Raw genomic sequence first — 15,330 nt, 5'->3', positions numbered from 1 at the left:
CAATAAAGTAAGGATAGGCAGGAGTGCATGTTGCAGTAGGCAGTCTCTACATCAAACTCTTCTCTCACTGTATGTCCAGAATCTCTCTCTTCCCATCGTCCTCTTCATCATACAGGGATGACGAACTGGTAGATCAGTCTGCCGGATACTTCAGGCTTCCGGATGATGCCCTTCTTGTAGTACTGGCGTATGGAGCGGCTCAGTTTGTCATAGTTCATGGCCGGGCGGTTCTTCCTGATGCCCCACAGTCGGGCAACGTGAGCCGAGTCTTCTATTTTGAAGATTCCTTCGGGTAGAAGAAGGAAAAGGTAGATTATTGTGACTGAAATTGGACGTGACTGACTGACAGGGTAAAGTCCTGCTGTGAAAACATTAAGTTGTCATTAGCTTTGATGAAGTTGAGTCAAAACTGTTGATTGTTTGCACCTCTGTGAGGATTTGAAGTATTTCAATTTACAAAATTCCTTTCTTTCTTAAAAAAAAAAACAAAACAAAACAGTTTCACTAAGCGTGATGCAGAAGGTGCGGGGCTCCTCCTGCAGTGACCTCTCACCTTTGTCTTTGTTGAGCCAGCGGATGCAGCGGCTGTAGCTGTGGGGCTTGAGGAGCAGCTCCCGGAGGAACTGCCACAGCTGGATGGGCTGGTTGGGGTAATTCGACTTCACGTCCAGCCAGGGCGCCTCATCAAACACTGATGAGAAACAACGACGAGAAAGGAATGGCAGAGTTAACTTTGCATCGTGTGTTTTTTACTAGAAGGTCAGCATCAATATCTTGAATGAACATTGTGTGTTTACCAGATCTGCTGTCCTCGGTCTCAAACCGCCTCTTCATTACTGTGGCTGGAAGAAAAAATTTCAATCAGTATCATCAGAGTCTTTTCCTTCCTTTTTTTTCATTCTGAGGATTTCGTCTTGCTTCCACCTGATCTCCAGATGTCCAGGTGGGCGAACAGGGTGCCTCCGAACTGTGAGCAGCGTTGCTTGAAGTCCGCCTCGGTCAGGAAGCACAGGTCTCTCCCACACATCTCCTGGAACAAGGCGCTGGTCTGTGGCAGGCGGTACTGGTGCTCGGTCCACAGCAGCCACTTCTGAACCTGCACACAGCTCCAGTCCAACGGGTCTGAGGAGGAAAACACTCGGTGTCCAGGGATGTGTGTGTCATGTGGGTTACAGGGAGATTCACACATTTTCTCTTATTGCCTACAGATTAATCCTGCTGTTGATGCATATAAATGCCGTTTTAATGCAGGAGGCTTAGTATCTATTAACAGTAGCTATACCTGGGAGATTGGCGTTATTTAATATATGCAAATAGTTTTCTGACAGTGTTGGATTTTAAAACTTTAGACAAATAATGTTCAGAAAATGGGAAGAAGGTCGTGTGTCAATGGAGGAGTTTGCTCAGGGAGGACGGGATTCAGAGCATCTCAAGGTGTCCCGCTGGATGTTGATGTGAAGGCAAACAAACACACACTGGCTTCTGTTCTGTTTAAGGCAACCGTCACAGTTCACAAAGCACCGTTTGTTTTTTGTGTTTTTTGCTTTAAATGATAAACTGTTATCACGATCAAATAAGAGGATAATGGAAGAGTTCATGTTCGTTCTTGATCTGTGACAGTTGTTTTGTGGAAACCAAATAACAGGAACAATTTGATTGGCTGGTAGATTGCTTGTCTCTGGCCCTCTGGCTGTCTGAGCTGCTGCCTGCAATCACTTAATGCCTGATGAAGCACGTCTGGTCTGGAGCTGCTCAGAGGAGGAAAGTGCATCTGTTTCACCTGCAAAGGTCAGATTAAAGTTTACATATTTAATTTGTCATGCAGGTTTGTTTCGGGCTTCTGATTTACGTGAAACTTGTGACATTGGATGTTGGTTTTGATGCTACTACAAAAGCAGTCAGGATGTTTTCAGTGCTGCATCATTGACCTATGTGACCCCATGTGACCCTTGCCCTCTGGAAGTTCTGTCTTCATAATTCTAGATTCCCATTAAAAACCAAACGATCCATGATCAGCAGGAAAAAGAAAGCCTCTCCCTCCCGGTCCTACCTGGAGGGATGCTGAGCAGCTTGCAGGCGGTGTTGACGTCTCTCAGCACCTCCTCCACCACCATGGTCTGGACCTGCTCCAGGCAGTGCTCCTCCACCGGGCCCTCCGCCTCGGGGAGGGGGTGCTGGGCGGCCCAGGGAGCGGCCAGCCTCTGCTCCGGAGTCCTGGACGGAGGAGAGGCGGGTTGCTCCGTCTTCCTGAGCACCCAGGGGTTCTCCTTGTCGCTGGAGGGGATGCAGGCACCGGGCCAGTTCAGGTCAGAAAACACAGCGCCGGGGGTTTTCCAGTCCTCCGCCTCCTCCAGCCAGGCCATGCTGCTCCGGCTGTGGAAGTGACTGACGTAGAGAGAAGTTTGAGCCGTCCTGCCAACGCGTTCGCCGTCTGCACTCCCCATGGATCTGGAAGAAGGCGGCTCAGCTGTTTGTCATCGGTGTCAAAACAGATCTACGCTGGCTGACATTTTCAAGACTTTTGAGACAGAGCGGCGTTGATGCTGCTGTGGCGATAACACACCCGCAATACCCACAATTCCTAAAGTAAACTTGACATTTGCTCCGGGTGTATTGACTCTGTTGGCTTTCATATAAAGAGCCAGTCATTGCAGCTTCAGCCAGCAGGTGAATCCACCCATTGTTCTTTTGTCAATGTTTTTAAACTCTTCAAAGCTGCTTTTCAAGTCCACAATATTTAAGAGTGAATTTTGTAATGTTTTGTGATAAATCAGTGCAATTGGATATAATTCTTTTGAAATTTATATGCAGGAAAAAAACATCTCAACCAGTGTCTTGTTTTAATATTCAGCACTAATTAAATTATATTTTCCATTCACATAAATTATTGGGTGCTGTTCAGGGTGCAAATTGCCAGGGAAGCATTGGGGAATATTCAGCCGAATTACCCTATTTAGCCTCATTTTTACCACTGGTTGTTTCTCATTTGTCTGCATTACATTTATGACTTACTCTGCAGAAAGTCTCTTGTCAGGAATCATGAGCTGCAACACATCAACTCATTCATAACAAATCCTTAACAGATTCTTTGTTGCACACAGAGTTTTTTCCATAAATTATCTTTTTTTTTTTTTTCCCTCCTGGAAATACTGGTTTGGTCTGGGTTTAGAGGAGGGGGTCGGTCATCTGACAGTTATTTTCAGTTGGTGGGCTCTAACTGACTGCGCGCGCACGCACACACACACACACACACACACACACACACACACACACACACACACACACACACACACACACACACACTCTTCATCGAGTTCAGATTCATAAACAAAATCTGATCCTTGTGATTGCCCTGACTGGAGGTTCTTTCAGCAGTGCAGATCAGTTTTATCATATTTAACGTGTGTGATTTCAGTTTGGGTCAGCAGAGAGTTTTGTCAGGAGGAGTAACGCAGCTACTACTTCCTGAACCTGAACGCTCACTTCAGCAGCAGACCGGTGGCCCCGGGGGGCTTGGTTAGTGCGTTGTATTCGTTTACCGTTTCAAAAAGAGACCAAATGTGTATAATTCCATACCTTTCACATCATTATCTAACTAAAATCCAAACAACAGAACAATCATCCACTTCTCTGCTGCTTTTTCCCTCGCCTTCAGGCAGGAGCTGTTAAATTAAACAACAGAGACAAAAAACTTGCTTTTCGAGATTTTCCATAACCTCTCCACACTTGTCTACTTGTGCGTGTGTGTGTGTGTGTGTGTGTGTGTGTGTGTGCAGGTGTGTACCTTTGATGTGTTGTCTCTACTGGGTCTGAATTCTAGACAATTAGCCCTTTAGTTTTCAGCTAAACCTTTGTAAGTGGTTAACAGAAAAGTCTTTTGGGCCTTCTTTGGTTTTCATGATCCGTTATGAGCTCTTCATGCGTGTGTGTGTGTGTGTGTGTGTGTGTGTGTGTGTGTGTGTGTGTGTGTGTGTGTGTACATGAATGTGTTTTTAGTTTTCAGCTTGACGGATGAAGGCAGTAAAACACAAAAATAAGACTTTGTCTGAAGTCCGTGTTTAAATTATGTGATTTTTTTTTGGAAACAGAAAACCAGTCGGTATTATTGATTCTATTGATCCTATTGAACAGTGAATCTGATTGTTTCCCTCCATGATAACTTTAAATATACAAATTCAGCTTCTTTCTTAAAGTAAACGCCAAAATGTACAGGTTCTGAAATAAGTCCTACTAAACACAACAGCAGCCAATGACAGCAGAAGATCCTGATGGGAGAAGGATTTTATTTTGTTGTTTATTTGGCACTTTGGTTCACTGTAGTCATTTTTAAAGGGCTTTTGTGACTAAAGATGGTTTGTTTTGTAGTTTTGAGTCAGATAATAAATAATTCTGGGTATGTTTTTCATTCCAGGAGCAAAATTTAGAAGTCTGAGTTTTCAACCTTGATTGATGTAACTTGCTCTCTCTTAAACCTCCCCTCTGCAGCTTCAGCCTGGATCACTGCTCCCATCAGCCGCTCTAAACCTTTCACCACAACTCTGAATCGTAAAACTCAAAACAAGAAAGGAGCAAGTTTAAAGTGGAGGAACTCAAGTAAAGTACAGATACCTGAAAATTTTACCGTAAGGATCGCAACAAAGTACAATAAGTTTTTTTTTCTGTTCTATTCAACAGTTTAATTCTTCATTAACAGCACCGCACAGATAATATCATTTTATTTTGAAGAATACAGAAGGTGCTGCAGGTTGACAAATAATGTGGCCAAAATAAGTCTGAAGCAGAGCTGAGAGCACATAGTTATTCATTTCAATGCTTCAAATAGACCCAGCATTTCAAAATGGGATAAAATGCAAATATTATTCAAGCATGGAAACATTTTGTGTCTTGAAGGTTGGTCTTTCCTGAATTAACACATCTTGGTGCAGTGAACCTTCCATCCTTGATTCATTGTTCAATCAAACAATTCAAAAAACCTATAATATACTAGTTTATTAGGAATAGGAAATCAAAAGCTGCAAGTTGAGAACAATCGGTAAAAAAGGCAATTCTCCATTCTGGTGATTCTAGATCAATTGTTTAAAATTCATGCATAATATCAAATGTTTGTTCAAAAATAAATGGTCTGTCCTGGCCTGACATCAGATTGCACACATATGGAAATTAATCCCCTTTCAATTATATTGATTTATTCATTCTAAGAAACAAACATACCTATAGTGTGTGTAGTTACATATGAAAGCTCAGTGCAGTCCTACCTTCCAGTGTTGTGAAGTTGAAGGAGCTGCTGTCTCCTCAGCTCTGGATGCCTCCTCTCTGCTCTGGAGGCTTTAATCCCTCAGGTGAGGCTTTACCCTCTGGTCTTCTTCTACCCAACACTGCGGTTCCTTTCCACTGACGCTCTGACACTCTTGGTTCGATTCCCAGCCTTGGTAAGTTTTTTTTGCATTTGTGACCTCTCAGATCTGAGAGTTTAAAAGAAAATGTGTGTGTGTGTGTGTGTGTGTGTGTGTGTGTGTGTGTGTGTGTGTGTGTGTGTGTGTGTGTGTGTGTGTGTGTGTCAGTGAAAGAGGCAGCTCTAAGTGACTCGGGGCAGTTTGCATATGGAGAGCTCCTCCAGTAAATAAAACAGGTGGAGTCTGAACACTGTGAGGATGGGAACCTGCACTCATTTCAGGTAATAATGGTTTTTAAGGATAGTGCAGTAAATTCTGTTAACATGTAAACACCGAAAATGTAATTCATAATATCCTGTTGCTGTCACCTAAAGACTGAGGCGAAGAATGTCTTATTTGTTTAACAGTATTTTGTAGCATGAGGACACTGTTTTGAACACATGTACAGTAAGTCTGGGTTGTTTTAAAGGGATCTGTGAAGAATGAAGCTGACTTACTGGTACATTTCCAGAGTATGACATTTAAAGAGGACCGAGTGACAGTGTGCAAATGTTTGCTTTAACCAAACAGCGATGATTGTGCGCTCGTGTTGAGGAGATGTTGATTATCTGCCCTCTGATTCCTCTGTCAAGTCCCAAAGAAAAACAGAAACAACTGAAGATGCTCACAACTTCGATTTTCAGACAGGGAATGTCAGTCTAGGGCTTTTTTCATCATTACATAACAAAGATGTTTTAAAAAAGTAGTTTTTAAAGGTGGAGCATTTTCAAAAACATTTTCAGCCACATTTAACCTGCTCGTTCATGTCTTCAGTGCAGTGATCAGCAGCAGTAAATGGCATGTTGTGGTTGACTCACACAGACCTGTCTCTGAGGCTGTTGTGACCAGTAAACCTCCAGGCTAACACGCTGGAAAACAACTCTTTTAAGTGGAAAAAAGGGAGAAACATCAGGAGCTGAGGTTGCAGAGCGCCTCAAGGCTTGCTTGTTTTTTTTACAGCTTTTCTTTTAGTTTGAGTCTTAATTAGCATAATCCTGATTTCCAGTCCTTTATTTTCTATCATCATGTCAGTTTCAGAGTAAATATGAACTTGAACCCCAGTTTAAATTTCTAAGTTAAAGCAAAAGAAATAATAAAAAAAAGCCAAAGACTTTAGATAATTGTGATAATTTAATCATACAAACATCCATCAGACACACAGCACAGGGAAAGAAAAGCTTTCATCTGTTTTTGCACGTTCTCACTCACTTTAAATGTGCTGTTGTTTGCGTCGAATGCCAACTGATTCACTCTGCAATCTGGCCAGTAGAAACTTCACAGATATCACACCAAAGAAATCAAACACACCTTTATGAACTGACAGCGACACGGACCGCCTGGCCGCTGACCATTTCTCATTCACGTTTACCGACAAGGCTGCACATTTCCCCCCCCCCCCGGGGGTGGGGTGGGGTGGGGTGGGGGTGGGGTTTGGGGGTGGGGGGTCCTCGTCACAGGCTGTAGTATCGGCTGGTGTTGCTGCTGCTTCGTCGAGGATTTCACACCCCGGGGGGCTTACAGTTAGTGCCTCAAAGAAAACAGGTTGTTTCCCTGACGAGGAAATATATATGGCTGTGGACAGATAAAAATCACAGAGCTAATAGCGCCTTGCGGGGGGGGGGGGGGGGGGGGGGGGGGGGGGAAGAGAGTATGCACCGGCCTCCAACAATTCAGTGCATAGATGAGCCAGCCGGCAGGCAGGTGTGCAGCAGCAGTTCTTAAGGATATGATCGTTTCATCGGGGGATAAAACGCTTCCAATGCTGATGACGATCATACGACAGGGACAACATTTGTAGACTCGACTGTGGGGCTTTTTGCGAGCACGGTTTCAAACGGGAGATAGCGAGACGTTGAACGGATGTTACACGAATGAAAACTGCCAGTTCAGTGCAAATATACCACGTAGAATCTTTGGGAAAATGAATACATTTAGAAACACATTATTTTCACCTCTTCTACATTCATCAAATACATTCAGCTTGATATCTTTTCAAAAGCTTAAAATTGCAAATGTAGAGCAGTGATTTGAAAAAAAATGTTTTAATGATTTGAATGTTTTTAAATGTTTTCAGTTCAGTATCTTATGGTGTAATAGTAATAATCTGGAGTTATCTATCCTGTGCTGGCAATGAAAACTACACTAAACCTTTACATCTATGGCGAACGTTGCATGATTAGGGATACGATGCCACTAGCTAAGAATCTTTTGTTTCATATATTTGCATTTGTCAAGTGTGATCGATGATTTGTTCGAAAGGTATGAGCAGTAACTTTCAGAATCTCACCAGGACTCTGAGCTTCCAGGTCGAAGATCTGATGTTAAAAACATCCGTCTTTCTGGAATTTACAGCGGGAAGCTCGAAAAGTCATCCTGTTTGACTACAGAAGGTATCGGGGTGATGGGAACAAACTAAACCTACTCTTGTGAGAATTAACTGACTCCCTCTAGTGGGGGGGAAAAGAAAGAGGCATTGCTTCTAAAACTGCAGGTATCATGATCACATGGATTATTGCCCATTATGTGTGAGCCATGTGAAAACACACACACGGAGCTCATCAGCCTTTATATAAGCTTCTTTAAAATGTTGCATCTTTAGTAAATGTTTAAGAAAATTAAGCAAAAAAAAAAAAAAACATGTTTTCTGAGATGACGGAACTGTCAGAGCCACAGGAGCCGGAAAAAACCAATTCCTCGAGTTATAAAGAGTTGGAGCAGAAACTGGAGAATCAGTTGGCAAAAAATCAATGGCTTTTCCTCCAAAGTCTCTTTTTCTTGTTGCACAATGCACGCACATCTACACAGAGTTCACAAACACACGCTCTTCTCATCACTGTTTCATGTGCACTCTTTGACAGCTAAAAAACAAAAAAGGAAAAAGAAGAAAGAGAAATCTTAAAAATGAAAGAAAAAGAAAAAAAAAAGTCATCACTCAAAAGACTCATAGCACTCATTTTTTTTTTTTAACTTAGCATTCACACGTGCATACAGTGGGTGTGGGGTGTTGGTTGAGCTGCACGTCACGGAGCGCTGGCCTCTGGCTTCCAAAGGGTAACTGGACTTTGCATAAAGTGTTTTTGAACGGCCACCGGCTACAGATAAAGCCTCTTCTTTTCTGTTATTGGTGGTGACCGATTCCAGAGGTACGGTCTTAGTGCCCCTTCACTGTGATAAGTCCCATGATTTAAGAGTGCCCGAAGGGATAGGGCTCCTGTATACCCTGAAAGAAACACAAGGGACAGTTACGTCAGGCAGACAGTCACAAGCGAAACCAAGAAACCTGTGTAGAAACCTTCACTACACCTGCAGCCTACAGCAGAAATCCCCTCCTAATGTTGGATGGGACAATAGACAATGAACACATTCATCCGTTTTTCCAAAGAGGGGGAAGTCCGCGCCGCGTTTTCACACAATGTTTTCAGCTGAAATCCACTGGTTGAAAGCTGATTGGTGGCATTTTTGATTGCAGCTTTCAGGGACTCTCGTATATAATATGTGTTATGACAAATAACTTTGCAGAGTTTGGTCTCAATTGGGCCATACTAGAAAAATTAAAGCAATAAAAACTAAGAAATATTGTCTATTTGTAAATGCTGTCATAGTTTTAGTGCAAATAAACAGGTCTATCCTAAAAATATTCATAATTGTTGAAAGCACATCTTCCAGCCTGCTGTCATGTGGTTATGAGCAGTGGTGCCATCTGCTGTTCAGTTAATGTTGTCTGATATCTGCTGCTCTTCCTGACACCATGCCACAAATTCATGACAGCTTCATTTTGATTGGTGTTAATGCCAGATTAAATCCATTTGGGGCCACATGCTTTACACCTTCGTTCCAACACAATAAACTACCAGAGGATTTTTTTTTTTTTAGGCTACAGACTTGTAAAAAATTATGATCACTATTTTTTGTAAATCCTGAATAATGTATTGCTCCATAGATATGACCAGGTCAATCCAGATATAATAACACTTCACCCTGACTTCAAAGTGGCAGAGCGTCTTTGAAAGCTGAAATAGTGAAAATAAAAGCAGTGATGAACAGAAATGTGTTGACGAATGCAGCAGTTTTTGTTTCAGCTGAGGTCAGATGGGCTTTACGGAGTCTCATTATCTACAACAGTGGTTTCCAAACGAGGGTGTGAGATTCCCGTTAGATAAAGAGAAGTTTGGAGGTGATCTGAACCATAGAAACAGAAACCATCATCAACTTCTGTTTTTATACATTTACAGCTGTAAAAAACGACTTGGCTGCAGTCCAGTAATGCTTTGATTGAGTTGTGTTTGTGTATTCTACTTGATGGGATGGAGAATATCTTAGAAGAATGAACCTCACCTGGTTATAAGAGACTACCGATAGATTGCTTTGTAGACGATTTGCTACTATATCCACAGAGTTGTGTGAGAGTCCATTCTGCTCTTGCTGCATTTGGTTCGGGCCCCCCTGCCAATGTTCCCCCGCGATTTTATGTCCGCTGTCCTCACAGACGCTGTTGTTGTTGCTGTTGGGGCACTTGTTCTTCTCTGGCGAGGCGAACGGGTTGTAGTCTCCCTCCAGGCTGCGGTGAGGCTGCGTGTTGAACTCGGCTTGAAAGCTTGAGAGCTGCTGCGTGACGCCCAGCAGACCGCCGACCTCCACGCTCAGGATCACCCAAATGACGTCTGTCACAACAGCAAACAGCACGATGCTTTATACAGATAAATAAAACCCCAAAATTCAACAAGAAAACTCTGCATAAGCCACGTTGAACCCCACATTCAGGGTATCTATGGCTCTCCCGCTTTCAGCTGAAGGCGTTACATGAAAAATTGTTGCTGGGAATTAAATATTAAAGCCGAGTGGGATTTTAATTGAGTTATCCTTCAGCTGCTTAATTTGCAACTGGGAAGTCTGAGGGGGGCTTCTGTTGGGACATAAATCAGCCAAATGAATGACTCTTAATTAAATTTTCATACGCTAACGGAAACCCCTCAACTGTTTCAAGAGTTTCACTGCACTAAAGAAATCCAATACTTTATCTTTATTAGTGACTGATCTCTGCTACTGTTCCTCCATGTAAACTTGTGTCTCAGCAGCTCATATCCAGATAAGCAGTTATTTATTAGAGTACAAACTATGAGCATTTGAACCGTTTGCAGGTTTAATTCCATAGCTAAATGGGTTAGCTATGGAATTAAATGGTGGGTTAGGGTTAAATGGTGATTAGAATAAGCCATAGATGTGTGTGTGTGTGTATGTGTTTCTCTATGCTTTCTGCTGTTAGGGACAGGTGACCTATCCACTGTGGACCCGGCCTGCGCCCATTTCCAGATGAGATTGGTCCCAGACATTGTGACCTTTTCACTGGATAAACTGGCTGATTTAATCGATGCATGATTAAATTCAAAACAGGGTTGAAGCAATTTGTCGAAGAATTTGCATGATTTAATTACCAAAACTCCTCGAATTCTGTGCCTCGATGCTTCGTTTAATTTAATTATAAACGGTTTCAGCTGAAATGTGAAGGAAGACGGAGATAAAAGTTGGAAGTATGAAAAAAATAGTGCAGTATGCCCAATGTGTGGTTTCACGATCTAAACAGAAGAAAAACACGGCACAGTGTTTGCATTTTAAAAACTGACCAATGCTACAACGCTGTTGCAAACATCCAATTTATGCACTGGAATCGTCAATACTGCCTTATTAATATCCCAAAATAAAACCATATTACCACAGGGTGCACAATTATGTTTAGAAATGGCTGTGAGATTAAAAATGTGGTTTGAATGGGACTTAATGTGACATTTTTGTCTTCTAATGACTCATAAGACATAAGAGTCCTAAAAAGTTTTTGCAGATTTCATAGAGTTTTGTCATCAATAACAACTGTGAGATGAAGTAATTACGCTGGCTTTTAAATAGATAAAATCCTAAAAATAATCAGATGTTGAAGTAGTTTTAAGTTGGGCTGAACTTATTTAAGAGATTAATCATAAACCGAGGGAATCAGTCCAGTCTTTACAGCATTTTTTTCAAGTTAATATTTGTGTTCTGAGACTCATAATTTGCCCAAATGACCAAACATGATGGACCGAAACACAGTCCACATGACGACTGGCTTTCTCGATTTTGATAATACACGGATTGTATTTTATTCTAAATTATTGTCGATAACATGCGTCTAGTTGATAGCAGAATTTTTGTTTTGTTTTTAATGTTATGATACTCTAATTCAAGCAATACAAAATGCTGATTTGAATTTGCATAATTTCTTTGTACATCAAGACATTGCCACTTTTACTGTTAATGACTTAAAATTATCTACAATGGCATAAATTGCTATTTCATTTACTCATGACAGAACCCATTTGGTTTAGGTGAAACCTTGATGTCCTTACCTCCGTAAAAAAGTCCAGTGGCGGTGCACATTCTCCACTGGCCCTGGTACATGCCCGGAGACACGGGACTCTGCATCTGCACGCTCACGTCAGCCATCTCCTGGGGGTCCAGAGATCGCACCATCACCATGTTCACATGGCCAAACTGATCTCCGCCAACGTACTTCAGACAAACCCCGGGAGGCCACGACTCGGCACCTGGAGGACAAAAAAAAAAAAAAAAAACCTCTCATCATGCAATACTTTTAAGTTTTTATGTGATGCTTTCCACTTTCAGGCCTGTGGAGCCAGCTCCCAGTTTCAGTGAGGGAGGCCGACACAGTCTGTACTTTCAAGGCCAGGCTTAAGATCTCTCTATTGAATAAGGCTTACAGTTTGAACCATTTTCTTAGTGAAGCTGCTCTAGGTTAAAACCACTGAGCTTCCTTCCTTTCTAACGCGCCATGTTTCTGTGCCCTTTCACTCTAGAAAGCCGCCACCTCTGACCCTGCTTCTGCAAAGGTTTCTTCTTTTCAAAAGGATTTTTTTTGTTCCACAGTTACTTTTGCTTGCTCATGTGGAATTGCTGGATCTTCTTCTGTAAAAATGCCTAGAAATGACTGTATTGTACATGGCGCTATATAAATAAAGCTGAACTGAATTAAATTGATGTAATGTCAGTTCTGGAGGCTTTAAAGTTACTTGTACCGTTCATCCATATGACTCACCTGTGTTCTGTATCCTCCAGGTCTTTGTGAAAGGTGTGTCAGGAGGAACTGATTCTCCCTCGCCAATCGTCACGTCCTTCACAAAGGACATGCACGGTGCGCTGATGTTAGGACTCTCAAAGTCGTAGTAGGCTCCGATTGCTGCCTGTAAATTCCTATGGACAAAAGATGTACAACGCCAGAAGGTCAGTACAGATGTCACGTGGAATAAAAGCTTACAGAAATAACTGAATATTGAATCCTCCAATGATAACAGAAATTCAAGGTAGAATATCAAATACATATGAATAGAAATAATAAAAGCCATGGGCCATCCAAGAAGCTGCTCTCAGGATGACTTGGTTGATTGTATTCTCCAAAAGAGAGAGCCGCTTTTCTTTACCCAGTTTCATGAAAACGATTTTGTTTAATTTTTAAACCAAGCCAATTTCAGTTTGTTACTAAATCACTGAGTAACCAGAGTTGGAAAATACTGGTTTAACCAACAGACACTGGCTGGTTAAAAAATAACCACAATGGTAACAAAATACCTGCGGCAGATTTTATGTGCGCAGTAAAGAGACACGAGCTTTGACATGGATTTACTGAAAACAGAAATCCTTTAAAATAAAATATTGAGTATTTACAAATGATTTGAATAAGTACAAAAGATTTTAATACACAGTTTGGTCATTTTTATCATTTTATATTTGTGGACACAAAAAAAAAGTATTTTCTCATGTTGATGCACAGCTGTTCAGACTGAAACCTTATTAATGAACAGGTCCTCTCTGTGAGTATCTGAGATCTGGTCCTTGTCTCACCTGCTCACTGTTATACTGTAATGGCAGTCCACCACTCCAAGTAATATAATAGGTCAAATAAATTTCTCCCTGGCAATAATGAAGATTTTATTTTATTTTCTAATGGAGAAAGCATCAATAACTCAAATGCAACTGCAAACTAATGAGATTGTACATAATGAAAAAGTGTGAAACCTTTTGGGACTAAAGGAATAAGATACACATAATAAACGCACTTTTAACCTCAACAGGCTATACTAAAAATGATTGTTTTCCCCCCCAACAATCACAACCTTAGATGAATATGTAGATGATATAAAAAAAATGTTTTCCATGCTATTTAACATTACAGAGGACAAATTAAAGCAATCCTGACAGCCATTGTTTTCATGCAGCCAAGGCTTCATGGAAGCTGTACTTCTTTATTCCCCCATGCATAATTTCTCCTTTGGTCTTTGGGGAAATTAGCACATCTTTGGCAGTGAATGTGTTGGAATTCAGAGCTCAGATGAGCTCAGACTGGGTGCTCCCCCTCGATGTGCAGCTCATCATCCATAAACCAGCAGGTTTTATTTTTAGAACTCCCGTTGCAGAGGAGTCACGTGGTGCTACTACTGGCTCCCTCCGGACTCTCTGATCTTCCTCAGATCTGCATGATAGCTGACTTTATGCTGCATATGCGCAGAGACGCTTATTTCAGGGATGACTTCAGGACAACGTTTCCTTTCTCTCCCCGCACTTATTTTCGTTTTCACATCATGAAGCTGTCGCGTTTTCATAAAAACAAACTGAACCGGGCTCTGTGGGATACAGATTGATCCCGGTTGCACAACCACCGAGTGAGCTTTGAGCTGCAATATGTTGTGAAAGGTTACGTAATAAAGCTCCCACAACGACGTACTAACATTTTATCCATGAAATACAAAGGCAGTCGCTTATTCATGTTGAACCTTTTAGCAAACCACCTGGCCGCTACAAGTTTTTCACAATAACCACGATGACAAACTGCAATCTAAATTATTTTTATCTGCGACAAATTACGACACACGTCCGACCTGTGTCGGAGTAATATGTTAATATTCATAGAATGTTCCGTTGTTTTGGTTTTTTGTTTGTTTTTAGTAAGTATTTAGATTTTAGCTTCCCCCGGCGCGGTGTCCATGACAGGCAATCAAAACTCAGAGTCACACTGACTCAGCTACTTGCGTTACTACACCGTCGCTCGCTCGTGTTATACACACTTCAAAGCACACGATATCCGCGCCGTCCTCCGTGCCACACGAGAGGGTAAAAGTTTACGATTTCTTTCAATTTTTTTTTGCGCAGGAAAATACCTTGGTACATTATGAACTGCAGCCTCTCTACAGTGTCTATTATCTAACCGCGGCGCAGCAGGCCGCACGAGTCCCCGGGCTCACCAGTTGGTCATGTCCAGGAAGAAGGCGCATCCGGCCGGGTTGAGCTGGAACCCGAGCAGCCTCTGGAATTCCGATATCAGAATGTCTTTGTCCGTGGTGCCCATGCAGCTGAATTTCTGCATGAGCTCCTGGTCCAGGTCCAGGTCCATGCCCTCCATTGCGGACTTGCCCGGGCAGACACGGGGGGCTTCGCTCCTAATTTAGTCCGAGGCCTCGACTTGTCATAACAAAACTCAACAACAGGGCCGACTGCGCATGTCACCTGACTGCATCCCGAGCCACGACACCAGGAGGGAGCTCTGCCCCCCCGCACACAGCCCCACGGAGGGGGTAATTACAGGCAATTCACAGCTAGTACTCCCTCAACTACCATATGTATTTTAAAACTATAATTAAGATATAATGGCATTGTTTATTTACAGTTGAAAAGGAAGTAAAAAATAATAATAGAATAAAAAAAAAGTGTGCTGTTTGTCATAAATAAAATGCCATGTTGGCCTTGGTTTACACGCTCGACAATAAAATAAAATAAAATAAAATAAAATAAAATAAAATAAAATAAAATAAAATAAAATAAAAACATATTCTTTTCACAGGTCAAATGCAGCAAAAAA

General features: G+C 41.9%; 2 protein-coding genes across 2 annotated transcripts; both read right to left on the bottom strand.

Annotated features, from left to right (window-relative positions):
• LOC115408796 (SAM pointed domain-containing Ets transcription factor) lies at nt 1-2,444 on the bottom strand. The gene is made up of 4 exons (XM_030119722.1): nt 2,051-2,444; nt 925-1,122; nt 554-691; nt 1-286 (listed from the first exon to the last, which is right to left on the bottom strand). The coding sequence occupies exons 1-4, from the start codon at nt 2,442-2,444 to the stop codon at nt 108-110; spliced, it is 909 nt and encodes a 302-aa protein (XP_029975582.1). The 3' UTR covers nt 1-107.
• Nucleotides 2,445-6,790: 4,346 nt separating this feature from the next.
• Nucleotides 6,791-14,986, bottom strand: LOC115407571 (protein ILRUN). The gene is made up of 5 exons (XM_030117965.1): nt 14,717-14,986; nt 12,517-12,671; nt 11,810-12,007; nt 9,768-10,093; nt 6,791-8,652 (listed from the first exon to the last, which is right to left on the bottom strand). Exons 1-5 carry the CDS (start codon nt 14,872-14,874, stop codon nt 8,617-8,619), a joined length of 873 nt encoding a protein of 290 aa, XP_029973825.1. The 5' UTR covers nt 14,875-14,986; the 3' UTR covers nt 6,791-8,616.
• Nucleotides 14,987-15,330: the final 344 nt, after the last annotated feature.

The sequence above is a fragment of the Salarias fasciatus genome, chromosome 20, assembly GCF_902148845.1.
Source record: "Salarias fasciatus chromosome 20, fSalaFa1.1, whole genome shotgun sequence".
In the NCBI taxonomy this organism is placed as follows: Eukaryota; Metazoa; Chordata; class Actinopteri; order Blenniiformes; family Blenniidae; genus Salarias; species Salarias fasciatus.
The sequence above is the reverse complement of the archived record's forward strand: the minus strand, read 5'-3'. Positions and strand labels throughout refer to the sequence as shown.